Raw genomic sequence first — 26218 nt, 5'->3', positions numbered from 1 at the left:
CCTCCATAATTGTTCATGGCAAAGACTCAGGGAACTGATTTTCAGTACAGAAGGTGACGGGCACTTCAGGAAGCCCATTTCTGCCTTCACCTGAAGGTGAGATTCAGAGGAATGCTGCATGTAACTGAAGCGATGGCTTCTGTCTGTTTATGAGCAGTTGCTTTTCCTAGGAATTGTCTCCTGTTCTAATAAATACAGCACAGAGAAGACAAATTTTTTGTTTAATTTTTTTTTTCATTTTGGTCATGACCCAGTCATCATTATTCACAGGCTGTCTAAGCATGAAACAAAATCAAGTTAATGGATTTTGAATACTGCATCAAATGGATTGGGTGCAGTCTAGTGTTAATAAGCAGCCTAAGTAATTCTCATCTGTGCTGTACCAAGAAGACGGTTTTCTTCTCTTTAGCAGAAATGAGATTAATATTGTTGAGCCTGATCTGGTGACTCCTCCTCCTGTCCCTTCACTGCTGTAATGCCCAGCATTAGGTGCTAATAAGGGATAAAAGGCCTATGGCTTCACAGGCAAGTTAGTAGATTTGTCATAGCAGCTTCCATCTAAATTTTTAGAAGAAAAAGTTACTTTAAGTAACAGTAATGAAATTTGACCTTTTTTTCCTTGAAACCCAACAATCTTGAGCTTGTTCCTCCCCTTCTGTGTCTTCCTCATGACTTGATGTCAGCAGTGTCCTTTGATGGCAGAGTTATGCTCTGATTACCTCATCTGTGAGATATGTTGCCTTTGTAATTTTCACTAATGCTTCATTTTTCAATTGAATAGAGTGTACTGAACCATAGAATTGCAGTATTGCAGACCACGATCTGATTGATGCATAGTCTACTTTGGGCTAATCTACTTCAGTAATGGCTATCACATCCTGAAGACTGGTATTGGATCAAACCTGTGGGTTCTTGTAGCTCAATATCAGGATCTCTAAAAGGGGTGGATGAAACTAAAAGATGGTGGAAGCATCTGCATACATGTATGTTTTTTAAAATCTTTGTTTGTAGATTTAAACTTCAAAAATCTATATAGGTTCAGACAATCCAAACCCTTGTGCACATGTGTACAGCTCTGCAGATAGCATGCAGCTGGTCCTGCCTGGTTTCAGGCTCTCAGGGAATTACTGAATCTGTTTTCTGTGGACTTTTTATTTTGTTTTCATAGTGAGTGGGGAAACTAAGCTAGCTGCTCATGTTTGTGGAGGGATGTTCAGCCTCTGTGCAGGTGGCAGTCTGCAAGGAAGAGCAGAACTCAGGCTGCATGGTGAGAATGCTTCAGTTATAGATAAATCGGGTTGGGACTGCTGAGAACATTTTGCTTTAGCTAACTGGTAATGTATTCCGAGTGTAAATCAATGCTGCGAAACATTTAAATGGAATATTGCTGCTTACAGCAATAAGGATGCACACATTTTATTTTTATTTTGCTCTTTAGGTTTTGTCCAATGCTGACTCTCCTCCTAGCTGTGCGCTGGAACCTGAAATGAAACAGAATTTTGCTTTTGACAACATGGGCTACGAGGAGACCTTTGAAGCCATGCCCTCATCATCTTCCCAGGAACGCACTGTTGCAGTCAATGTTGTGGGAATGACTTGTCAATCTTGTGTGCAGTCGATAGAAGGACGAATTTCCAAAGTTAAGGGTGTTGTGAGTATTAAAGTCTCCCTTGAACTGAATAATGCTTTAGTAAAATATCTACAGTCAGAAATAAGCCCTGAACAGATTTGCCAAGAAATAGAGGATATGGGCTTTGACGCCAATGTAGCAGAAGAAAGGTTGACACCAGTATCTGTAAATTTGCCATGCTCGAGAGAAGCAGTAATGAAGCTTCGGATAGAAGGCATGACGTGCCAGTCCTGCGTCACCAGCATTGAAGGAAAGATTAAGAAGCTTCACGGTGTGGCAAAAATCAAGGTGTCACTCAGTAACCAGGAAGCAGTTATTGCTTACCATCCTTACATCATTCAGCCTGAGGAACTTAGGAGCCACATCAGTAACCTGGGGTACGACTGCACCATTAAGAGTAAATCAGCACCTTTGAAGCTTGGTGTGCTTGATGTCAGGAACCTGCAGAGTGCAGACCCCAAGAAGACACCAGCATCTCTCGAGAGTGAGGGTTTGCATCCGCTGATTGCCAACAACAGCAGCACAGCTACAGTGACTGTACATATAGAAGGCATGCACTGCAAATCTTGTGTCAGAAACATTGAAGGAAATATATCCTCTCTTCCAGGCATACAAAGTATTGAAGTCTCCTTGGAGCATAAATGTGCTGTTGTACAGTATAGCCCCAATTTAATTACCTTGCCTGCTTTGCAGCAAGCTATTGAATCCCTTCCACCTGGAAACTTTAAAGTTTGCCTCCCTAATACTTCAGAAGCAAATAACCAGGCATCTCCATCTCCTGCTTTGGTATGTGATCTCTTCAGAGAGCCACTGAAAGACACAATGTGCACAGCTGTTATTAGGATTGATGGCATGACCTGCAATTCCTGTGTACAGTCCATAGAAGGAACAATATCTCAGAGACAAGGTGTGCAGCATGTAGCAGTTTCTTTAGCTGACAAGACTGGGACCATACATTATGATCCAGCAAACACGAATGGTGAGGAGTTGAGAGCTGCCATAGAAGAAATGGGGTTTGATGCATCTTTGCTGACAGGTAACAGTGTTTTGTCTTCTGTGGGTAGCATGTCCAAAGGCTTGGAAGTTGGTACAATGTTTTTTAAGCGACAGATGCCCTTACCACTGGAGTAGGACTTTCCTCCTATGGGCTCCTCCAGCCTCCTACAGGATGCTGTGAGATCTGTCAAACTGACTGTTTTAATTTAAATTCCAAATTCAAATTCCAAAAACATACAAACTTAAGGATGTTTCATTTAAAACCAATCTTTTTCTGGCTAAAATCCCTTCTTAGTGTCTGAATCATTTGATCTTTACTTCTTGAGAATTTTTGCTAGGGACCTAAGCCTTGCTGTCAGCAAGATGAGTGCCAAGACGCACACAATCTTTGGGAGCCAACACTACTTTTACATGTTAGCTACAGCACAGTTTGTGGAATTTGTACACATGCTCAATGTTTAAGAAGTTGCTATGGTGCGTAATCTCCTCTCTAGCAAATTTCAAAAGCAGCAGTATTTATTTGCTTCAGCTCAGAACAAATTTCCTTTAAGATACGGATGTGGTATACCTGGAATGCATTGGTTTAAACCCCAAATACCCAATCGTTTCTCTCACATATCGAATCCCTCTGAATCTGTGGAACAGCTACAGATGAGGAGCCTGTGTATGATGTTAAATTATGATTTGTTTCTTTCATAACTTGGTGGGAGAGCTCCTATCTATGGAAAAGGAGAGGAACGTCTGTGCTTAACATGTTCAAAAGCAACCCTTGCTCTTTTGCACAAACCTTCTTCTGTCTTAGGGAGATGATTTGAGAGCACTGCTATAGCCAGGAGGGTTATTTGTTGGATGCTGTTATCTGGCAGAGAGCAAAGATGATCACTGTGGGATGTATGAGTTGAGGTCTGAGTGCAGCAAATCTTTCCACTGCTCATTTTGCAGTACTTGCATAATAACTATTGTGTCATAAAGAGAAACCTGTTGTGAAGCTTTTCCTTTCCCTTTTAGGGACCAAGTGCTATGAGCTGTGTAGAAGGTAACAAAGACAAGATGAACATGAGGGCTGGCTTGTACTCTGTGCTGGATAAAGACCCTCTAGATACCAGTGTATCTTTATTGAGCAGAGGTAGCTGTCAGATTAAGGTAGCTGTTTGATCTAGGCACTGTGATTGGAGGGAGTCACTTGGCCTCTGAAAGTGACAAGGAGTTGTGTAGAGTTAAGTGGCCATATAAGCAGTGCAGGTGAGTGTGTTTTATTATATACATAGTAACAACCTATCATTTTCTTCCACCAAGAAACCGAGATTACCGTATCACCCTTCAAACAAATAAGGGACTTTGCATGATTGCTGTAACCTGCTTGTAGTTTTGCATCATCCTATTGCTCTGTAATTGGTATTTGTTCAGTTTATTGTGCATTTATTCAAGATATTGGTGCAGGAGAATACAAGCATTGCCCTGATGCCAGTAGCACCGCAGCGCAGCCTCGAGTCCCAGAGCCTCCTCACCAGGGTTGTGTCTCCGATGCACTTCCAGACAGCCCTCACCCTGATGAGCCAAACCAACCCAGCGGAGCAACAGCCAAGAAGTGTTTTTTACAAGTCACTGGCATGACCTGTGCATCGTGTGTGTCTACCATTGAAAGAAATTTGCAGAAAGAAGAAGGTAATAAATTTGACATTCCAATAATGAGTCCTCAGGGACTGCTGGTTGGAAAAGGTATTCTGTATGCTCAATGGAAGGGGCCGTGGTAGAACATACTGAGGTTAAACAGACTTAATATTTTCTTTATAAAGCTAATTACATCACTGTTTGTCTAGTGAGCCTACACGATGGACATAATTGTTTTGTAATAGTAAGTGGTTGGAATATGATCAATATTTCAAATTAGGATGAGAGGTAATGGAACGAGATGATCTTAATGGTCTTTTCCATCCTTAATTATTCCCTGAAATAAGGCTCAAGACAAGAACAGAAAAGTTGTTCTTATTTTGTTCTCAGGGCCTTGCTTCTTTACAGAGCATTCCATCACTTTCAAAGCTGTTGAGAGCTCTGACATGTGTGGTATGAGGCTTATTCTCCGGCATACATCTGCACAAGCATGCACAAATAAATGTGTGGCTCCAGTGCCTGGATAATTATATTAGTTTAGGTACAGCAAGTTTTGTCAGGTTAGAAGTCTGCAGACTGGCCATACAGAGCATGAATAGTCAAGCATCAGCATTGCCTGCTTTAATGCATGTCAGCATGCCTTAATTGGGTATTGCTTATTGATTCCTGTGTCTGTACTCTCCCAATGCATGGTCTCCCTGCACTGATATAAAAAATAAATTACTAGCAATTTGCTTTGTTACCTGTGACTTCTATGCTTTGCTTTTTGATTGTAAATTTAGATTAAAAAAAAAAAAAAAAAGAGAGAGAGCCCAATATCCAGTGGGATTTGGTTAGGGCTTTGCAAACTTAAGAAGGCCAGGGTAGAGCAGTGCAGAAATTGCTCACGAACTTCCTTTCTGTCTCTGACCTTAGCCTTTTTTCCCATCTAACTGTTGTAGCTCCTCTTTTTGCTTTATGGAACTTTGGTACGGCTGCATCTTAGTAAAAACTTTGCTGCTGTGCTGGCAAACAATGCTAGGAGGAGGCAGAAGAGAGATCACTAGACATAAAATGACACTAAGCTGCTACGGTTTCCATTGAAAATCACATGTGATATTTTATTTTTCTTCCTCTCAAACTGAACTGCTTTATCTAACATTCTTTATTACTGCTGCTGCAGGTATTGTTTCAGTGTTGGTAGCACTGATGGCAGGTAAAGCAGAGATAAAATACAAGCCTGACTTGATACAGCCTCTTGAAATAGCACAGTTGATCCAGAATTTGGGTTTTGAAGCCACTGTCATAGAAGATCATTCAGAAATAGAAGGAAATGTGGAGCTGCTTGTAAGTAACATATATTTCAAATTGTGTGTTGATTTTGGTTATGTCAGGTTCAGAAGAAACATTTTCTTGCAAGTGCTTTTGTTTAAGGAGATACGGCCTCAACAGATCAGTTCTGTCTAGTGATGATCATTTTGCTTAATTGCTAGAAAGAGAAAATCAATTTGTCTCAGAAGAACCTGTCAAAGACATTGAAACAAAAAGCAATAGTTGTAAGTATAGAATAGGCTTCTGTAACAGGGGGAAATGAAATGGGGAATATATGTCTTCGAACATCTAATGAGAAGGTTAGGGGCTTTGTATAGAGATCTGAGAACGTTGGGTGAAATTATTAAATAGTTCATACCAAGGACAGATTCTTTGAAAGTCTGTTTTTCTTCTCTTATGTTTATATACAGTAAGACAGAAAACAACACTCTGCAGTTATGCTAAGAGGTCAGAAAGTGGGAATGTGCTGTGCTGAAGCCACCAAGAGATTTGAATTAAGATGATGATGTTAAACGTGCTCACATGTATATTGACTCAGGCAGTGTTAATATAGTTCTATCAGCAGCTATGTTAACTGTACAGTAAATGCAATGTGCTGGTGCTGCTGTACAAATAAGCTGTTGTGAATATAACTGTTTGTTGCAGAATTTTATAATAATAGAATTAGATAGTTATATTTGTTTCCTTTAAGACAGCTCTATAAACTCTTCCTGCTGAGGCCTTGTGTCACTGCCTGCAGAGTTTGAACAGTCACTGGTATGTTTGTAACAGTATCTCCAATTCTTTAACAAATATTGGATGAATACTTGGTTCATTAAAAGTGATGACAACAACAAAAAAACTTGCTTAAACACTGCATTGTGAGTGCAAAAGCTAAAATGGCTGACGTAGTGGACCTTCTTAGCACCAATGGTGAAAAGAGATTGCTAACTGTACCTAAAACTGTGTTTACTTCAGATTACGGGGATGACTTGTGCCTCCTGTGTTCACAATATTGAATCCAAACTTATGAGAACAAACGGCATATTCTACGCCTCAGTTGCTCTTGCTACTTGCAAAGCTCACATCCAGTTTGATCCTGAAATTACAGGACCTCGAGATATTATAAAAATAATTGAGGTAGGTGTTAGAACATTAACATTTTTTTATAAACATCTAGAAGGAGGTGTCCCTGCCTATGGAAGGGGGGTTGGAACTAGGTGATCCTAAGTTTCCCTTCCAACCCAAACCACTCTATGATTCTACAAGTCTATAAAGTTAAGAAAATAAAGCAGCTGATATTTGGAAGGTTTCACTGACGTTTACAGGTAATGTATGGTGTTTATTATATGGTGAAGCTGCTGTGCTGCACAGAAGTGCATAGCTTCCCAGTCTGCCCAATCTATTGCTTTAAAAATACATCCCAAAAGTTACGAAAAGATAAAAACAAATCCAACAAGCCCACTTTTTTTTTTTAAATCTGTATCTGGTAAAAGTGTAGAATCATGTGTCTCTGATTTCCAGTTGTTTCAGTAAACTGTGGATACTTAAAAAAAAAAAAAAAACAACAGAAAAACAACCTAATTTCTCTTGTCTCTGAAAGAGGATATGAAAGAAGTTGTGTAGCAGCAGGGAGCTAAGCCCTGCTCATACCAGGAGCATTACAAATCTCTGTGAACACTGGCCTTTTTTCCCATGTCTACTTAGAGAGAAACCTTTTCAATCAAGAGTCATGGAAGGAAAAACATATCCTGGCTTACCCATAACAGCAGAGATCATAAATTCTGCTATTATTGTAGCCCAAGTGTCGATAAAACTTTTTCCTCTGCTTCAGCAGAAGGGTAGAGAATTTGTTGGATGAACCACACACAGAAAGTAGTCAGGAGAATGGCTGAGTCTGTTTTCCTTTCATGCCCTCAGAGTATTTTGTTCAGCACTGCAGAGCTGATGTGGCAGCAGTGATCAACGTATAAGTAGTAGACTGTTCAGACTGGTAGACCAGTTCTTCGAGGTATATCTTGCCACAGGATCATCTCATAATACAGCTATTAAGATTAATTTTGGGGGGAGGAGTGGTTGCAAGGCAGTAAGACATGAAAGGGTCAGTGATAACTGGATTCTTGCAAACGTACATATGTGTATATATATAGCTTTCCCCTGCAGTTAGCTTTATAGGTTTAAACTGGTTCTGGTAACTTTTGATTTTCAACTTCAGATGCATCTATTCAACTGCCATGTTAAGGAGATGTTAGCAAGGTTTACTAGCCCGGTAGCTTGTATACATTTTTAACTTTCTTTGTGATGTTTTCTATCCATCGTATCCATCTATCCATTGTACCAGTGGGGATTAAAGGGTGTAAAATTGCTGTGAGGAGGAGAGCAACAGAATAGTAGCTGTCAATGGGAGCTGCCTTTGCCTAGGAAGTCAGAACACTTACTGAATTATGACTGTGTTGGTGTATGGATAACACAAGTACTTTACAGTCCACATACTGAGTACTATCTGATATACCCTCTTGTTGAGGATCTGAAAATAAACAAGACGGCATTTATAAAATGTGGAGCAGTGTCCTTTTCTGACATTTCATCTAAAAGTAGTGTCATTTAAGTTTAAGTAATATAGTTAGTCTAATCAAAAGTAACTCATCTTCCCTCCTCTTTTAAAAAAAAGGGAATTGGCTTTCATGCTTCTGTGTCTAGAAGAGTTCCAAATACACATAACTTGGATCACAGAAAGGAAATACAGCAGTAAGTACTTCACTTCCTCTCTCAGTAACGAATATATGTAGATCATCTCTTGCAACACACCCTCCTCACTTTCCTTAGTTAATTTAGCTTATTCTTGTGTAAAACATATTTCATTTTATGATTTGCAATTTGGTTCATATACTTTTACTGCTTTCATTAGTTGTGGTTTTTAACTGATAAACGACTATACATTTATATATGTAGGAGACAGTAAAACTGTCCTGATGTTTTGGTTCTTTCCCAAATATCCTGAAGCCGTGTGTTAGAATAGCACTAATACCCCTAGCTCTGTATTGTCAGCACAGTGTTTGGCCTGAGTACTGCAGGGTGTGCTATGACTGGGGATTTACAGCTTTTGCTTTTCAGGTGGAGGAAGTCTTTTTTGTGCAGCCTTGTGTTTGGTATTCCTGTCTTAATCCTAATGATTTATATGCTTATACCTGGCGGCGAACACCACGGGGCTATGGTGCTGGAGCAGAATCTCATTCCTGGATTATCTATTTTAAATCTTCTCTTCTTTGTCCTGTGCACTTTTGTTCAGGTATGTCCAGAGTATTTCTTGGAGGTTTGCTTTTTGTTCATCTCCCATTTATGTAATCTGATCTGATAAGGATAGAAGACCTATGGGAAGGTTTAGTGGATTATACCTGCCCTCTTGTCTGTGACACCTACATAGAATGAAATGACACTTCTTTGCAAATTTTCAATTCTTAATTGTTCACTGCACTTACTCCTGCCACTGTTGTGCCAGTAGCATTTCCAAGAGGGGAAGGTAATATTAAAACAAATAAATACCTGATCAGGTGCAAACTGTTTAGGTAATTATAGGTAAATCCCTTCAACTTCCCAGCTTTGTTTATTTTGCATTTCTAGGAAAAGGGCTGCCAGAATTTAGCTGGCACAGCTGTTTAGAGAGCAAGTAAGGGCAAGTGAGAGGATAACAAGGGATTCAACTTCCAGTAGACCTCTCCACTAAACTCATATTGAAATAAAACTCAGATGGAACAGCCATCCCTTCTGTTATCTACTGCATGTTCTATTGGTGGTATTACATACTCCTTGCTTTCACTGCTCTGATCTTAATACGTGTCTGTCTACTCTTACACCAACAGTTTCTTGGTGGATGGTATTTTTACATACAAGCTTACAAGTCACTGAAGCACAAGGCAGCCAATATGGATGTGCTTATCGTACTGGCCACAACAATTGCTTACGTGTATTCATGTGTGATCCTGTTGGTGGCAATAATTGAAAAGGCAGAGAAAAGCCCTGTCACTTTCTTTGACACTCCTCCAATGCTGTTTGTATTCATTGCCCTTGGGAGATGGCTTGAACATATAGCAAAGGTAACTCATCTTCACGTGAAATATTGTGTATTTATAATGAGAATGGAATAAAACTGTTCATATGAGTTTGAGTCAGATGTTTCAGATGTGTGAAGTAGCCTACAGTACTGTCATTTAATGTTCATTGTTCACCTTAAGCAGACATCAGCATTTATACATTTTGTACATCTCAAACATCTCTTTCTGTTTCTCAGAGTAAGACCTCAGAAGCTCTTGCTAAACTTATATCTCTCCAAGCCACGGAAGCCACTGTGGTGACTCTTGGACCTGACCACACTATCATCAGGTATTTACATTTCATGAAGCAAAATACTCAGCCTACTTGGGTGCACAGACTGGACTTGAAGCAGTTACTGTGAAAGCATTACTATGACTTTGAAGCCTATGACATAAATGAGCAGTCTGTTCTATTTTTATCTTTTGCAGAGAGGAGCAGGTACCTGTTGAACTGGTTCAAAGGGGTGATATTGTAAAGGTTGTTCCAGGTGGAAAGTTCCCAGTGGATGGGAAGGTCATTGAAGGCAATTCTATGGCAGACGAGTCTCTCATTACTGGTAACTTCCCTTACACTTGTGCAAATGTGTGAAACCTTCTATAACTTTTTCTCACATGAAAAGAGAACAGAACAAAGCACAAGGTGTTGTCTAAATAACCTCCCATCTTAATGAGCTCTTTTCCTGGCCTCTGTGAGCTTCAATCCAAATCCTGTATCTGCATATATAAAAAACTGAAGAATCTCAGCACAATTTGATCTCTTCTACTAATGTACTGATGGGATGTGCAAAGGCTGAGCACTATGGTCAGTATTCCAGAGATATGGTGGAAGTTTCTGATGGAATATATTTCTAGAGAAGATACATTTTCAGTAGTGACTTCTAAAGGAAATATTGTTGAGGTGTTGAAGTCATAGACATAGATATCAGATAGGGCTTCCAACAAAGACGGCCAAGGGAGCAAGGAGAGCGAAAGAAAGTCTCATGACTTGGTGCTCATTAAGAGTCATAGAACTTCTTCAGTTTCTGAGATTTCCATTTCATTTTGTAAATATAATTAGGATTTATTTGATTGTGTAATTCTTGTAAATAAGTTGAAGGATCTAAAAACTTCACATTGTGATCAGCTTGCTTGATTTAGTTATGTATTTACTTTGGGGAAGAGGGACACCCTTAATTTTAGGAGAACCAGTCATTATCACTCACCTTAAGAGAAGAAAATAGTGGTTTTGTAGAGATTCTTGAAGAAACAGTGTGAGAATGTGGACTTTGCTCCAGACTAAAGTTTCTTAGTTTTTGAAAACTGAGATTAGTGGCAATGGAGACAGGCTTCTCAAACTCCCGTGGCTGTACAAAGTTACCAATTGGAGGAAATTTCTAGAAGTTCCCTTTAGTATGGATCTCTTTCTGACCTTTTTGAGGGGTGGCACACTGGAGGGTTAGGACCAAGGAAACTTCTTTTCCCTTTGATACTAATCTGACAAAAGGCCAGGACAAGTTGCAGCTCGGATATCCAGAGCAAAATGACAAAGAGGGATTTCCATAATGCAAATGTTTGGGCTCTTTTGTTCTGGAGCAGTTTATGGTTTCCACCCACCTCCAGCCTCTGAGGTTCATGGTGAACACCACACCAAGCAGCGTAGTGTTTTTCCAAGCAGCAGTCTGTATTTGTTAGAGGATTGATCAACTTCACTGTGTTTTTAGAAGATTAGACTGATTATTGTCTAGTTAACAAAATAAAGCCTTGCCCAAATTCCTTCAGCAATGAAGCAATGCATTAAATGGCTGATGCTGACTTTACCTGCTGGTATTATGATGCTAAACTTTTTTTTTTTTTTTTTGGTATGAGGAAATGAAAGCAGAAAAGCATACAGCATAAGATCGAGTTTCTGTCCTGCATTCTAAACAGAATCACAGAAACCAGTGGTGGCTGAGCCATCTCCATGTTGTATATTGATTCCAAATTCTGTAGCTTTAGGAGCTGTGCTGTCTTGTTCACAGTCCCTGGGTCACGTGATTTTCAAGCTCTGCCAAATCACAGACTTTTTGTATTAAGATGCAGAGAAAATTTATTCTAAATCTTCCCTGGTTTTTCGCAAACCTATATCTGAGGTGCCCCCAAATTACCTCTCTTCTCTTACAGTGGCCCTGTTGCTTTGACAGTTTCTTATGTGATGCATTTCATAGCCAATCAGAAAGATGACCTCCCTTTCTACACACCTCAAAGTTTCAGTGAAGACATGAGAAACTATGGCCTATTTTATAAAAATCTGGGATTAGAGACTGTTCATTCATACTAGGGTACACTCAAACATCAGGGCGCAGCCCTGTTGTCTGATAGAAAGACGGAGCACTGATGTTTGTAGGCTAGGGGTTCTGTTTCTGGAGGTGGGAGAAGAAGAGCCCTAGATCTCTGGCAGGCTGAAAAGGAAGAGCCAGAAATCACAGACTCATAGAATGGCCTGGATTCAAAAGGGCCCCAAAGATCATCTAGTCTCAACCCCACTGCCGTTGGCAGGGTTGCCAACCACCAGACCAGGCTGCCCAAAACCATATCCAGCCTGGCCTTGAATGCCTCCAGGGATGGGGCATCCACAACCTCCTTGGGCAAGCTGTTCCAATTTGTCACCACCCTCTGATTGAAAAACTTCCTCCTAATATCTAACCTAAGCCTCCCCTGGCTCAGTTTAAAACCATTCCCCCTTGTCCAATCACTATCAACCCATGTAAATAGTCATTCTCTTTGTTTATACTCTCCCTTCAAGTACTGGAAGGCGACAATGAGGTCTCCTCAGAGCCCTCTCTTCTCCAGGCTAAACAAGCCCAGTTTCTTCAACCTTTCTTTATAGGAGAGGTGCTCCAGCCCTCTGAAATATTTCTGCTAAGACATTTGCTGCAAAAATAAACCTAGAGAAAGGTTTACAGAAGTATGGCACCACTTACACATGCCTTCAGAAGACTGAGAAATACAAGATGTAATTTCATGCCATTATTGCTTAGCTGATTTTGCTAGCGTACAGTGAGCTGTGTGCTGACGTACTGTGTTCATTGTCATTAGAGGTATTTGCACTGATCTGATGCATTTATTTTTGGTGTTTCTTTCCAGGGGAAGCTATGCCTGTCACTAAAAAGCCTGGGAGCACAGTGATTGCTGGCTCTATAAATGCACATGGCTCAGTTCTTGTTAACGCAACTCATGTTGGTAATGATACCACCCTGGCACAGATAGTGAAATTGGTGGAAGAAGCTCAAATGTCAAAGGTAAAAGTAAGAGAAAAGGAAACCTTATTCATTGATTTTGATGAAATAAGAAAAAGATTCTCTATTTTGACACATTTATGCAACCAGTGAACTGTGTCTTTTTCCAGACTTCAGAAAATAATGAAAGACTGTTATTTTCATTAGTTCTGCATATTCACATGTTTTGATCATAAACATGCAAATACCTGTTTTTCTTTTTTTGTAGGCACCAATCCAGCAACTGGCAGATAAGTTTAGTGGATATTTTGTTCCATTTATCATCATAATTTCTACAGTGACTTTGATAGTATGGATCACAATTGGTTTTATAAATTTTGATATTATTCAGAAATATTTTCCTGTAAGTAATTTGATTAAGAGTTGGATTTTCTTGTTAAGCAATTTCCCACTGAAATTAAAATATCTTCTGTTTGTAGGGCTTGGCATTGTACAAAAGTGTTTGCCAGGTTGCAATGTGGTATTTTCTACACAAAGGGGATGATTACACTAATTAAAATATATCTGCGGGTGTAAATATACTTGTGCATTAGCCCTCATTGTTGCATGGGGTTCTTACAAACTGAAATGATAAGCATTCCTTCTGGATTAAGCATGACTTGTAACTGCACTGCAAGGAGCTGAACCATTCCTATCGTGCTTGAAATTTTTTTTAACATACTGTTCCTTGGCAGATAGTGGGTTTGACTTTAGAAGGCAAATGAGATTTCTCTTATCTTTAGGATGTGTATTTGCTGTGCTCAGCAACTGTGGCTATCTGTGCACCTGGAAATAGAGTTATTCTTTATTAGATGAGGAAACCAGTGCTGGCAATTTACATCATCATCTGAGAGTAGAGGCATTCTGTCACACCCATTAGTGTGAGGATAATTCTGATGTATCCCCCATGGATGATGAGCACACTTGTATAAAATCTGTTTTAGTTCACAAAACGAGAGGAAATTCAGGAATGCTTACTTGCTGCTTTCCTGAAGTTACTGAGTTCAGATCCCTGTGGAGTGGGACTCTGCATCTTCAGTCTCCTAAAAATCCTCTTGTCCGTGATGATGGGGGACAGTGTTTGTACTCTGAAGGCAGAATTCGCCCTCAGAACACTGCCCTTTAGTTGGTGTCTGAACATAAGGCAGTTATTGCAGCCTCCCCATGCTGTTAGGCTGTGTTTAAATGCATTTTATCATAGAATGGCCTGGGTTGAAAAGGACCACAATGGTCCTCCAGTTTCAACCCCCCTGCTATGTGCAGGGTCACCAACCACCAGACCAGGCTGCCCAGAGCCACATCCAGCCTGGCCTTGAATGCCTCCAGGGATGGGGCATCCACAACCTCCTTGGGCAACCTGTTCCAGTGTATCAGCACCCTCTGACTGAAAAACTTCCTCCTAATATCTAACCTAAGCCTCCCGTGGCTCAGTTTAAAACCATTTCCCCTTGTCCTATCATTGTCCACCAAGTAAACAGCCGTTCCCCTCCTGTTTATATGCTCCCTTCAAGTACTGGAAGGCCACAATGAGGTCTTCCAGGATCCTTCTCTTCTCCAAGCTAAACAATCCCAGTTCCCTCAACCTTTCCTCATAGGAGAGGTGCTCCAGCCCTCTGATCATCTTAGAGGCCCTCCTCTGGACCCATTCCAAGAGCTTTGAGTCTTTCCTGTAGTGGGGGCCCCAGGCCTGGACGCAGTGCTGCAGATGGGGCCTCACAAGAGCCAAGTAGAGGGGACAATCACCTCCCTCTCCCTGCTGGCCACCCCTTTTTTAATGCAGCCCAGAACACAGTTGGCCTTCCAGGCTGCAAGCGCACACTGCTGGCTCATGTCCAGCTTCTTGTCTGCCAGGACCCCCAAGTCCTTCTCTTCAGGGCTGCTCTCAAGGAGATCTTCCTCCAGTCTATATAAATGCCAGGGATTGCCTCGGCCAAAATGCAACATCTTGTAGTGTATTTGTTATTTATTATGTTTTATTTACATTTTAGGTAGGGTATATTTCTTAAATAGGTGAAGGTGGCCAACAGAAATTCCTGAAGCATATGTGCTTGAGTAGCAAGAAAACCACAAGACACTGCTATGAACGATTCATAACACTGACCTTTCTCTTCCATTACTATAGCAATAAGAAATTACTTTCCTATACTTGAGGTTTCCTGCTAAATGTATTTTTTTAGATGACTATGATTGATCGTGCATATGTTACCTTCTATCAGCAAATCTTTTTTTTTTTTTTTTTTTGCCTCCTCTCCTCCCTCTTCTTACAGAATCAGAACAAGCACCTTTCAAAAGCTGAACTAATACTGAGGTTTGCATTTCAAACCTCAATCACTGTGCTGAGCATTGCATGCCCCTGTTCTTTAGGCTTGGCTACCCCAACAGCTGTGATGGTGGGCACAGGAGTTGCTGCGCAGAATGGTATTCTCATCAAAGGCGGAAAACCCCTGGAAATGGCACACAAGGTTCATTGTTCATTCTATACCTTTGTAGCTTTCCCAGCTGTTGCCACATCAAATATAATGTCTCAGGAAATCTCTCTGATAAAGAGAAAGACTGCAGATTTCTTTTTTCCCGTTGGCAACTGTTCATGGTGGCAAGGAAGATGACTTTGACCTTCTTTCTCCGCAATCCAAAGTAGGTGGCAAAGCGTTGAGAGCCAGCAGTTTCTGCAGTCTGTTGCCTTTGAGGCTGCTAATGTTCTGCATGACCTTGTGAGGTCTCTGGCATTCATGCTCTCTTAGCATCTTCCCAGAAAGCCAACATTTTTCTTCTTTCCTTGAGGGCTGATGTGAAATATATGTTGTTCATAATCAGTGGCTTGAAATGTAGGAGAAAAACGGTGTGGTTGGAAGTTGTTTTAGTCTAGGGAGGGGAAGATAGATGGGTGGCTGAAAAAGCCCTTCAAACAGATGATAAGAGGAAAAGGAGAAAGAAGGACTTGGCATGCCCACAGCCAGTAGAAAGAAGATGAGTTTACACCATGCTGTGAGAGACTGAGTTGGACATAAGCAGGATAAGGAGAGGTGAAAAGGATAATTAGAATAAATTAACCAGACTGACAGTAATTCTCATTCATTCAAACGTGTGCACACACTCACACAAAGCAAGTGCTGTGATGTTGAGATCCTTGTATGGGTACAGCATGATACTGCAGCTTCAGCTATACAAGGAATGTATAAGAAAGCATAAAGAGATCTACTGCACACACAGTCCATGATTCAGGAATTCCTGGCTTTTGTAGGTTTATTCCTCTTGTTTTGGTTACTGTCAACTAATTATTGATGTCTTGCCTGCATTTATATGCTCAAAGCATGCAAGCATCCCTACGATCGCATAGCTTAGGCAGTAACTCTGGTTTATTTCTTGCAGATCAAGACTGTGATGTTTGATAAAACGGGGACCATTACTTGTGGAGTCCCTAAAGTCATGAGGGTTCTTCTGCTGGGAGACACAGCCGTGCTCTCTCTGAAGAAGGTACTGGCAGTGGTCGGCACTGCAGAAGCCAGCAGTGAGCATCCTTTAGGAGTGGCGGTCACTAAATACTGCAAAGAGGTACTTAGACTTACTGTTCCATTTCAGATCTGAAAGGATCTATGTGAATGCAGCAATGCTGTGTGAAATGAGCAGATTCCAGAAGGAGAGGCCTGTCTGAAAAGTAACTGGCTGAGAAGCTGGTAGATGTTACCTTAATCTGCACAATACCTGAGAGGCATAATCTGGACTTTGGTTTTGTGGCCATGCTACTGAGTCCTCAAGCAAGATATTACTAAGTTTTCCCAGACAATGACAAAAGAAGGATTGCAGAATATATGCAGGAGGAATATGTAAGCTTAAAAAAGCATCATGAAGCAGAAGTGTGTGGTGACGTTTCACACATTACCTGATTGTGGTAGTCACTGCTATTAGTCACTTGCTTATCTGAATAGATTAGACAAAAAGCTGTGGAACAAACATGAATATTAAACTGTGATATTTGTGAATTTCACTAATTGATTACTCATGCCTGCACAAATTCTGCAAATCTTCAGAAGCCCTTTATATATTGTTTGTGTTCATCAAATGTTTCAGGAAGAATGAAAGCATAATTAGAAACAACATAAGAAGCCCAGTTTAAATAACTTCTTTCTGCTAAGGCAGGTCACTGAGCTACTTGCCATTAGTTGATGAATCTCAAACTTATTAATGATAGATCTTTCAGTGATGAAATTTAGAAGTTAACATGTAAATTTGAAGGAAAAAATGAGTGTGGGTAATGATTCAGTGGCCCCTCTTATATTTCACGTTTCCTGTTTTTCAAATTTGTCTTAGTTCCCCTGAAATTTCTGTAGTTATTGTATGCATCAGTTATTACTCTGAAAGATACATATAGTTCTGATTTCCAGAAATAAGCCAGAATAAATTGTTTATAAAAGGATGTGGGTTTTTTTTCCCATTCTTTTTGCAATTTATATGACTGTAGTTACCCCTTTTGAAGCTACTCACTGGCTTTTTTTTCACACTCCACACAAGCCCCATTTTACTTATTATTATCCAACCAGATTACTCCAAGAATTAGATGCAGTTTTACACTCTGTGTGTGTGTGTGGAGAGAGAGAGAGAGAGAGAACTGGGCTCATGCAGTCACTTGTCTTTGTGGCTAATTAAAAGCTGCATCTTTCCAGAGCTGTATGCTTTATTTTTGTAGTATTGCTTTTTGTTTGCCAATCTTGGCTGAAGTCATAAACCACCACTGTACCTCCTTCATCTTTGAACCACCAGAAAACGTCATCCTTTTTGGTTTGCTTGTGCTAGGGCTGAGACTGAGATGTGACCTCTATGCTGTTTGCTTCAGAAGTATAATCCCCAGCACATCTACGACATCTTTATTTTTATTTCTCCACTACTGATGCTCCATGCTGCTTTCCAGTCTATCAGTGGTTGTAAAGAGGAGGAATAAAATCTCTTTTTGATGGCAGTTATCTAACATTTGTACCACATATTGTCAGCACAAACTGATGATGAACTCTGGTTATCTCTGCAGGAGCTTGGAACTCAGAGCCTGGGATACTGCACCAACTTCCAGGCAGTCCCAGGTTGTGGCATCAGCTGCAAAGTAGGTGGTGTTGAGGCTGTCGTGGGCATGGCTGAGGAGGGTGTTGATAAGTTGGACGCTAACAAGAGTGGGGACAGCAGTGCTCCTGTGGGAGATGACACACTGATCACACTTTCTGAATCGAATGGTATGTCTGCCCCCAAAGTAACTGCTAGTTGTAATCCAAGGACTAATGAATCCACAGTGCTGAGCATAGTAAAGCAATTCTACCAGACTAGCAATAGCAGAAATGCAGTCTTATGAGAGAGAGAGGCAAAGAACATGAGGGACAAAAAAATGTCTTTATAGAAATTGAAAATCTCCTTTCCCCTACCTTCAATTGCTTTGGAATTCAGAAACCTAATTAAGGATTAGATGATACAGTGATTGATACTCCAAAAGTTGGAAAATACATGAGCAATAAGGCATACCCAGCAAGGTCCCTTTTGGACAGAAGAATGGTCCAGCAGAGAGCACAATTAGCATTATCTTCCTCCATAGAGAAGTTACATTCAACATGTGCTATCTTATTGCTCCATTTTTTTTGTCCTACATTTTAGTTCCGTATTACCCTGGACCTTTTGTCTTCTATTCAAATATCTCTCAAGATACTTAATTAAAAAAATTTATTCAGCAGTGAAGCAGGTTATATCTGCAAACCAAGTTTCAGTGCCTGATGCTTTTGATTTAGCCAGTGCATTTATTTTTGTTTCACGCTCTGTGAAGGCACTTGCTCTTTTGTATTGTATGAGGGAATGAATACGCATTTAAAGTCCTCCTTAAGAAGCTCATCAGTTCTTTTCAGCAGATTGTATCTCTTGACCTTTTTGAGGAAGCTTTTAGAAGAATTAAAATAAGAACTTTAATCATCAGAACTGTGCCATTTGTGAGCGGCGTTAATGTAATATTTTCTCACCTGCTTCAGAGGGCTTTGTGAAGTTGCACTGAATTCATAATGAAGTGGTCTATGTACTGTTTCATTGTTTGCTAGAACAAAACTACTTTTTTCTTAGAAGACTGACCTTTGTATTTGAAAGAAGTAATTATTTGTGTGAACAATGCAGCACACTGCACTTTTTGTGAAAAACAGTGCAAACTCACAAAGGCAAATATATGCAAATACTTCCACTATGTTTATGACGCAGCTCTGTGTATAAACAGTGAGTCTTGAAGGAGAAAAGTTTTATGAGGCTGTCATCAGTCAGCAGCTGTACATATGTGTTTGGTCATGGGAGTAGCACTTCAAATGAGCCTCAATATGAAGTGTTTTGGATGTGACCTTTGCTAGTCAAAGACACACGCACACACACACAAAAAGAAAACCTCTGTGAATACATTTGTATAACTAATGCAGCCTGAAACTGTCATTTCAAACATCTCTGACGTGTCTACTATTTTTAAGTTTCCCATTATTCTTTTGTCCACACAAAAAGGTTCATCATCTTCCCACACATACTCAGTATTGATTGGAAATCGTGAGTGGATGCGACGGAATGGCTTGCACATTGCAAATGATGTCAATGATGCCATGACAGACCATGAAACTAAAGGACAGACAGCCATATTAGTGGCTATAGATGGTAACTACTGTGACTTAATAAATATCAGTTGATTGTACCATTGTAAGGATAAAAACAAACTGAAACAATTGGTGGTGGTTTAGTATCAAGAAATTACATATTGTTTAATACAGAACCCTTTGTAAAAATGCCAAAGTATCAGGTGTTCTTAAAAGGTATTTCATCTTAGAATAGTGTTCATAAGACCTTGCTGAGTAGTTTTTAATTTAAATGTTATTTTCCAAATATACTTTCAAAAAGTGTGGTGTGCAGAGTGTACAACTGCACAAATATGTCCCATCCTGTCTTTGCATTGCTTAAGGATTACAGGCTGACCTGCTGCATCTCTGATATCAAAATATTTCATTAATAAACATGACAAGTCATTAGATCATTCAAGTATAAAAGAGACACTAGATTAGACTAAATGAGTTTTGCCAGAGGGTTTCTATTCTGTACTAAATGTACAGAAAGGGAAACCTAGACAAAGCCTTAATAAGAGAAACTGCTGTAATGGTGATAAGTTTCCATTGGGTCTGTGATCCTGATATGGGGCCTCTGATTTAATTAGCGAAAAAATAATTTTGTTGTGCCCACAGAGTAATTTTCAGAGGCATCTGCATGTCTCAACCAGGATTCCATTAATGTCCAGAAAAATCAAATGCTCTTAACATAGAAATCAGGGGCCTGATGTATACTCGGTGTTCCTAGCATTGCTGATGATGATGACCAGAGTAACAGATGATGAAAACCTTCTTAAATCATTACTTTTAAAATATAACACGCAATGATAAAAATAACATTAGATTGTTGTAATTCATATGGATACACCTTTCAGATGATAAGTGTTGGGTACAGCACTCCTGTCCAAAAGTAATTAATTATAATAGAGATCCAATCCTGAAAGATTTAGGGGATATAAAAGCAAATATTCTAAATGCTGGAGGAGTGCTTTCAACATCTGACAATTACAAAAACTTCCCGTGGCCCACAGTCATGTTCACCCATACAAAAAAAAAACTATCAGTCAGGCATGTTTAAAAGCTATCATGCTCCCCTTCTGCCTGGTTCCTAAGTATCAGAGGAGTTTTGTTCTTAGATCTGAAACAGGTAAATTAGAAAAGCATTTGTGTGAGTGTGTGTAAGAAAGGGACCATAGGTAAGAAAATTTAAGTCAGTGGTTCAGGCCTGTGAAAGTCAGTATTACCCAGAAAGAGTTACTTTACCATACTGTGACAGAGAGAGCCCTGTTCTCTTGCTACCACTTTGCTGCCCACAGCTCTTTTTAACACAGCACATCTCTTTGTGAAGGTGCCTTATGTGGAATGATTGCAATCGCAGACACTGTCAAGCAGGAGGCAGCCCTGGCTGTGCACACACTGAAAAACATGGGAATAGATGTAGTGCTGATAACGGGCGACAACAGGAAAACTGCAAAAGCCATTGCTACTCAGGTACCTTCTTGCATTTTACAAAATGTGTGATTGGCTTTCTAAAATTCTGCTTATTTCAGTGAATTAGGACTAGGCACTCAGAGTTTCCGTGGATACGTTAAAGAAAGGCTAACTTTTCTTGAACTAGACTGCACTCAGGTGAACTTTTCAGTGAGAACTACTGGTGATTGGTGGACGGTTGAACTGGATGATCTTCTAGGTGTTTTCCAACCTTGATGATTCTATGATTCTATGATTCTAAGTCCTGTGTAAAGGCTGGTGACTGCACGAAGATCCCACTGAAGACAAACATTCAGTATCCCTTGAGGTGTGTTGAGTTTCATGCAGTAATTACTTCATTGCTGAGCTGAAGCCTTCTAGTTCCATTCGCTGAAGGGCACTTGTGTTTCCTTACTGAAAAAGGGATGTGCCTTTAATGTCTAGTCTGGTTCCTAGTACAGGAAGTGGGGATTTGCCAGTAAGTTTGAGGATAACATGATAATAAAAATAATTCTTATCGTTAAGAGGCATAGCAATCTAAAAGAAGTTGAGTGCATGAGATTTCCTTGATCACAAACTATAAACAACATTCCAAAGGCAAAGCCAAATACTGACTCTACCTCGTGACATTTATACCCTCTCCATGTCCATTTCCCACTTGCCCTTTGCACTGGTCTATTCTTAATCTACCATGTGCCTCTGTGTTGCTTTCCTCATGTATAGAAAGAGCAAACTCAGCCAGCAACATGGCTTCTCCTAGGTTGTGAGGCCTGTTTTGTTTCTCAATGTGATTTAATTCTTCTATTTTAATCCACTCTTTCACCTTCAGGTTTTTTAAGTCCTTTCCCAGCCCACCTTTCTTTGTTAAGAGAGGAATTTTTTCAGAAACTTTGGTTTATAGTTCCATTCGCTCAGGTGAACTTTTCAAACAACATTATTTGGTGCCAACCTAGATTTTCATCATTGATTTTTTTGTCATTTCCTTTCCAGTGGCAAAATGGTAAATCAGTCTAAAACATTTAAAATTCTTCTTTTTGAGAAGTAAAAAGAGAGCTTCTACCTCCTGTGCTCTATCTGGTGAAGCAGACCTACAGTGTTTATCCCAGTGCTTTTTAGTATACCCACTCCTATTTTTCAGTTGTAGCACTAAAGCCATTGGTAGCAACTCAAAGTTGAGAAGTAGGTGGGTGAAAGAATTTATGCAGCCCTCTGCATTCTCTCCATAGTTTCCCTGGGACTTGCACATTTATGTTGGCATTTCTGTTTTCCCTAGCATAAGTGCCTAATCATTTACGACTCCTGTCCACATTTCTTTGAAACCTTTATTGATGCATATCCATCAAGCAGCATGTTTATTTGAAAACTGACTATTTTAGCCATCAAACCTTAATTTCCCAGGGCAACAGAGCTCCAGAAGCTCTGTAAGGCATGGTGACAAGGGCAGTGCATGGTGTTCCAGCCTCTGCAGTGGTGATGGAGGAGTCTGTAATCAATCACTTTCTTATCATAGAATCACAGAATGGCCTGGGTTGAAAAGGACCACAATGATCATCTAGTTTCAACCCCCCTGCCATGTGCAGGGTCGCCAACTACCAGACCAGGCTGCCCAGAGCCACATCCATCCTGGCCTTGAATGCCTCCAGGGATGGGGCATCTACAACCTCCTTGGGCAACCTGTTCCAGTGTTCACCACCCTCTGATTGAAAAACTTCCTCCTAAATCTAATCTAAACCTCTCCTGTCTCAATTTAAAACTGTTCCCCCTTGTCCTATTAAAAATAAAAAAATAAAAAAAATAAAAACCATTCACCCTTATGCTAAAGGCATGTTGCTTTTCAGCTTTCTGTGTTGCTTGCAATTTATTTGAGTGATCTTCCTTTGTTTGCCCTTCTCCCAGAGCAGCAGATGGCTTTTCCTTTCAGCATATCACCAATAAGCATGTGTTTTTTTCTTCGTGTGTAGGTTGGGATCAAAAAAGTCTTTGCTGAGGTTCTTCCTTCTCACAAAGTTGCAAAGGTCCAAGAACTCCAAAATGAGAGGAGAAGGGTTGCGATGGTTGGTGACGGAGTCAATGATTCCCCTGCGCTAGCCAGGGCCGACATTGGAATTGCAATTGGAACGGGTACCGATGTTGCCATTGAAGCAGCAGATGTTGTTCTTATCCGAGTGAGCACTGCAGTTTTGACCTGCCTTCTGTCACTTTTTGTAGCTCTTTTCAGTTCAGTATTCAAAAGACTGCATGTGGAATACTTTCAGTGCGCTTCTGTCTTACAGAATGACTTGCTGGATGTAGTTGCCAGTATTCACTTATCGAAGAGAACAGTGAGGAGAATACGAATAAATCTGATTCTTGCCTTAATTTATAATCTGCTTGGAATACCAATAGCAGCAGGTAGGTGGTTGTCAGAGATCAACTTGTGGAAGACAGCAGCATGGTTCAGCTCTGTGGTGCCCCTGTCAGGATTTCCTGCTCAAGCAACTGAAGAGAGGTTCCTGGAGCATTTAAAACTCAGCAGAAGAACAAAATATATATGTACATAGATATTTATGCTGGTAGAAGAAATCTTTGTTCCCCAAATTTTAAGGTCTTAAGAGCAAATACTTAAATCTTAAAATAAAAATCATGATTTTATTTTGTTTTACTTAACAATATTCAGGGATTCATTTTAGTATATTTAAACGTAACTCTAATCAGAGAGATCATTTAACTTCTGGGTACTCCCTCTTTTATTCACCTCGAATTTCATATTTTGTCTCAAACTTTGGTTTCTCTGCTTCTATCAGACATCTTCTCATGCTCTAAATTCCCACTTAAAACTAACTTCAAACAGCCCCCTATTTTTTAATTTTTTTTAGTAGCTTCTCCCTCATTTGCCTGTATTATTATTATTATTATTATTATTATACTTCTATTGCTTTTGCTTTGTTTTGTACGTGCAGAATACCTGGGAGGGTCACACAGTCTTGCCCTGTGGCTGCAATCTTGTAGCTGAATCTGTGCAAAGTCCATCCCTTGCAACTGAAGGGACATATTTAACATGTTGAACAATAAGTAAGAAAATACACGTTGATCTATTTGTGATTATAGAGACCTCAAAAAGTCATGTTGATATGTTCTATAGTATGCAGGGACAAAAACATCCATACTGGGACAGACTGCCCTGGCTGATGTCTTTGTGTTCTTTTGCTAGGTGTGTTCATGCCTGCTGGTCTTGTGCTTCAGCCTTGGATGGGATCAGCTGCCATGGCAGCTTCTTCTGTGTCTGTCGTGCTGTCTTCCCTGCAGCTGAAATGGCAAGTTATCTTATGCTAAGTAAATGAGGAACCATAGGCAGCTGTGCTGCTGGGATGCAAGTGAGACATTAGTTTGGATTTTATATACCTAAAAATACCCGAAGTCCTTTAGCATGGTGGTGTCTAATTCTTGTCTGCAAAAGAGATGGATGTCACTGTTATTCACATGCTTGGGATAAGACTGTTGAGCATTCTTTAGCTAGCAGCTAAAATAGTGACTGGATGCCACATGGGCATTCTGTTGGAGATCTAGTTCAGTAACACTTGTGCTTTTCATAGTACATTTTTGGGTGCAGCTGCAGTGGGCATATTTTTAAGAGCATTGCGAACAAACATATTTTAAAAGATAAGACTTTTTGCAGTCTCTGAAAATATTCCAAACCTTCAGATATTTCTACTGTAGCTGAGGGTCTTCTGTGGTGCAAAGTGTGAACTAATGTAGGAAATCTATTATTGCATCACGATTCTGACCGTGCTTCTCCACACTGACTTCTTGATACAAACTGTCTTTTCTCTTTCTCAGTTATAAGAAGCCAGACACAGAAAGTTATGAAGCTCAAGCTCAAGGCCGCATGAAGCCACTTACTCCTTCCCAAATCAGTGTTCATATTGGAATGGATGATAGGAGGAGGGATTCATCCAGATCGGCTCCTTGGGATCAAATTAGTCAAGTTTCTCTCTCTTCCTTGACTTCAGACAAGCTCCCGAGACAAAATGGGTTTTTTGAGGAGGAAGGGGACAAGTGGTCACTGCTGATGAATGGAGGAGATGAAGAACAGTACATCTGAAGTGTTGTGTTCTCAGTACAGCAGGGAATGTTCCACCTCACCAGTGACAACAGGGACTGAGTCATGTCATCAAGAGTCTCAAGGTTTTAAGTGAAATTATTCCTCTGGCTCATAAAACAATTACAATTCAGTTTTGTGTTGTATGGATTGTGGATTTTTTCAGGTCACCAGTTATTCCTAGTCACTGAAAGAATCTGTGACTCTATTGTGCTCATTTGCACGTAGCAATTAGTGAAATAATGAAACAATAGTAATTTTCAGAGTCTAATAGAGTTTCTGTCTTTTGGACTGTCTGCTGGGCACCAAATTTCATACTTCACACCCTTTCTAAGTCTATTCTTTCAAGAGCACATGAAACAAAAAATATGTTCATAGCCTCCAAAATCTATGCCCATGTGAAAATATCCACTGCATAAGGAGCTCTGTGGTTGGAATGCACAGAATCCTAACTAGCCATGTCACTGTGGGAGCACTTTATACTTAGGATTCACGTGCATCTTCTTGGACCAAAAAAGCTTCAGTGTTTCACTGACTATATCTCTCTGAAAAGTCTCTTTCAAAGACTTTCACTTTCTTTCAACTATCGAACTCTTTTGATGCACGTTTTCACACTGAACTTGTTCTGTGATTCCCACTGCTTTCTTAGACTTTTTCTATTGCTCCATAGGAGCTCTTTTTTCTTCCCTTTCTCCAAACAAGACATCTTCTATGACTTATTACTATGTTTACAGATATCCCTGTTTGGGATAAATTCCTTTAAGTCACTAGGAATTTTCCATTCTTAAGGAAACCCATGAAGGCAGAGCAATTAGTGATCTGAGTTAGTACATAATTTTCCTGTGGATATCTTGCACGATCCCTGACAGTCCTGGATAGTTGGCAGTCGGCAATTTCTTCCCTCTGACCAAGTGAAGAATTTCTGTCAGTGTGAACGAAGCTGGCAGTTACCACGGAGTGACTGAAAGCAGAACTATGTCTACAGTTGGTGTGACTCCAGCATGGCTGGATGAAGTGAGTTCATTACATAAATCAGCTTACAACCAGCTTACCGGTTGCTTAAAGTGCAGCCATGAGGTTAAAAGGGAATGGTTGAAAAGTGGCCTTAAAACGTGGGATTTCTTGTTGCCATAGTTTAAGTAATTCTTCCTGATGACAGAAGGGTATGAAGATCTACAATAGCTTGAATTTTAAGGTAAATGGATATCTGTGTTTTCAATTGGTTT

General features: G+C 40.1%; 1 protein-coding gene across 8 annotated transcripts in view; it reads left to right on the top strand.

Annotated features, from left to right (window-relative positions):
* Positions 1 to 25125, top strand: part of ATP7B (ATPase copper transporting beta) — a 33108-nt gene extending 7983 nt beyond the window's left edge. For 2 of the 8 annotated variants that reach the window (XM_010728775.4, XM_010728770.4), the window contains exons 2-20: positions 1439 to 2666; positions 4055 to 4291; positions 5400 to 5563; positions 6506 to 6667; positions 8199 to 8275; positions 8642 to 8816; positions 9388 to 9621; positions 9816 to 9907; positions 10048 to 10175; positions 12721 to 12875; positions 13081 to 13215; positions 15119 to 15313; positions 16221 to 16403; positions 17872 to 18070; positions 19356 to 19502; positions 20793 to 20935; positions 22876 to 23305; positions 24105 to 24207; positions 24731 to 25125. In XM_010728775.4, coding sequence (XP_010727077.2) covers positions 1439 to 2666; positions 4055 to 4291; positions 5400 to 5563; positions 6506 to 6667; positions 8199 to 8275; positions 8642 to 8816; positions 9388 to 9621; positions 9816 to 9907; positions 10048 to 10175; positions 12721 to 12875; positions 13081 to 13215; positions 15119 to 15313; positions 16221 to 16403; positions 17872 to 18070; positions 19356 to 19502; positions 20793 to 20935; positions 22876 to 23305; positions 24105 to 24207; positions 24731 to 24995 — 4452 coding nt within the window. In that variant the 3' untranslated portion in view covers positions 24996 to 25125. The remainder of the gene's footprint in view (positions 1 to 1438; positions 2667 to 4054; positions 4292 to 5399; positions 5564 to 6505; positions 6668 to 8198; positions 8276 to 8641; positions 8817 to 9387; positions 9622 to 9815; positions 9908 to 10047; positions 10176 to 12720; positions 12876 to 13080; positions 13216 to 15118; positions 15314 to 16220; positions 16404 to 17871; positions 18071 to 19355; positions 19503 to 20792; positions 20936 to 22875; positions 23306 to 24104; positions 24208 to 24730) is intronic. The other 6 variants (XM_019612125.3, XM_010728772.4, XM_085215924.1 and 3 more) reach the window with 6 other exon arrangements.
* Positions 25126 to 26218: the final 1093 nt, after the last annotated feature.

Source organism: Meleagris gallopavo, chromosome 1 (assembly GCF_905368555.1).
Source record: "Meleagris gallopavo chromosome 1, MGAL_WU_HG_1.1, whole genome shotgun sequence".
NCBI lineage: Eukaryota > Metazoa > Chordata > Aves > Galliformes > Phasianidae > Meleagris > Meleagris gallopavo.
This window is presented reverse-complemented; position numbering and strand designations above follow the sequence as displayed.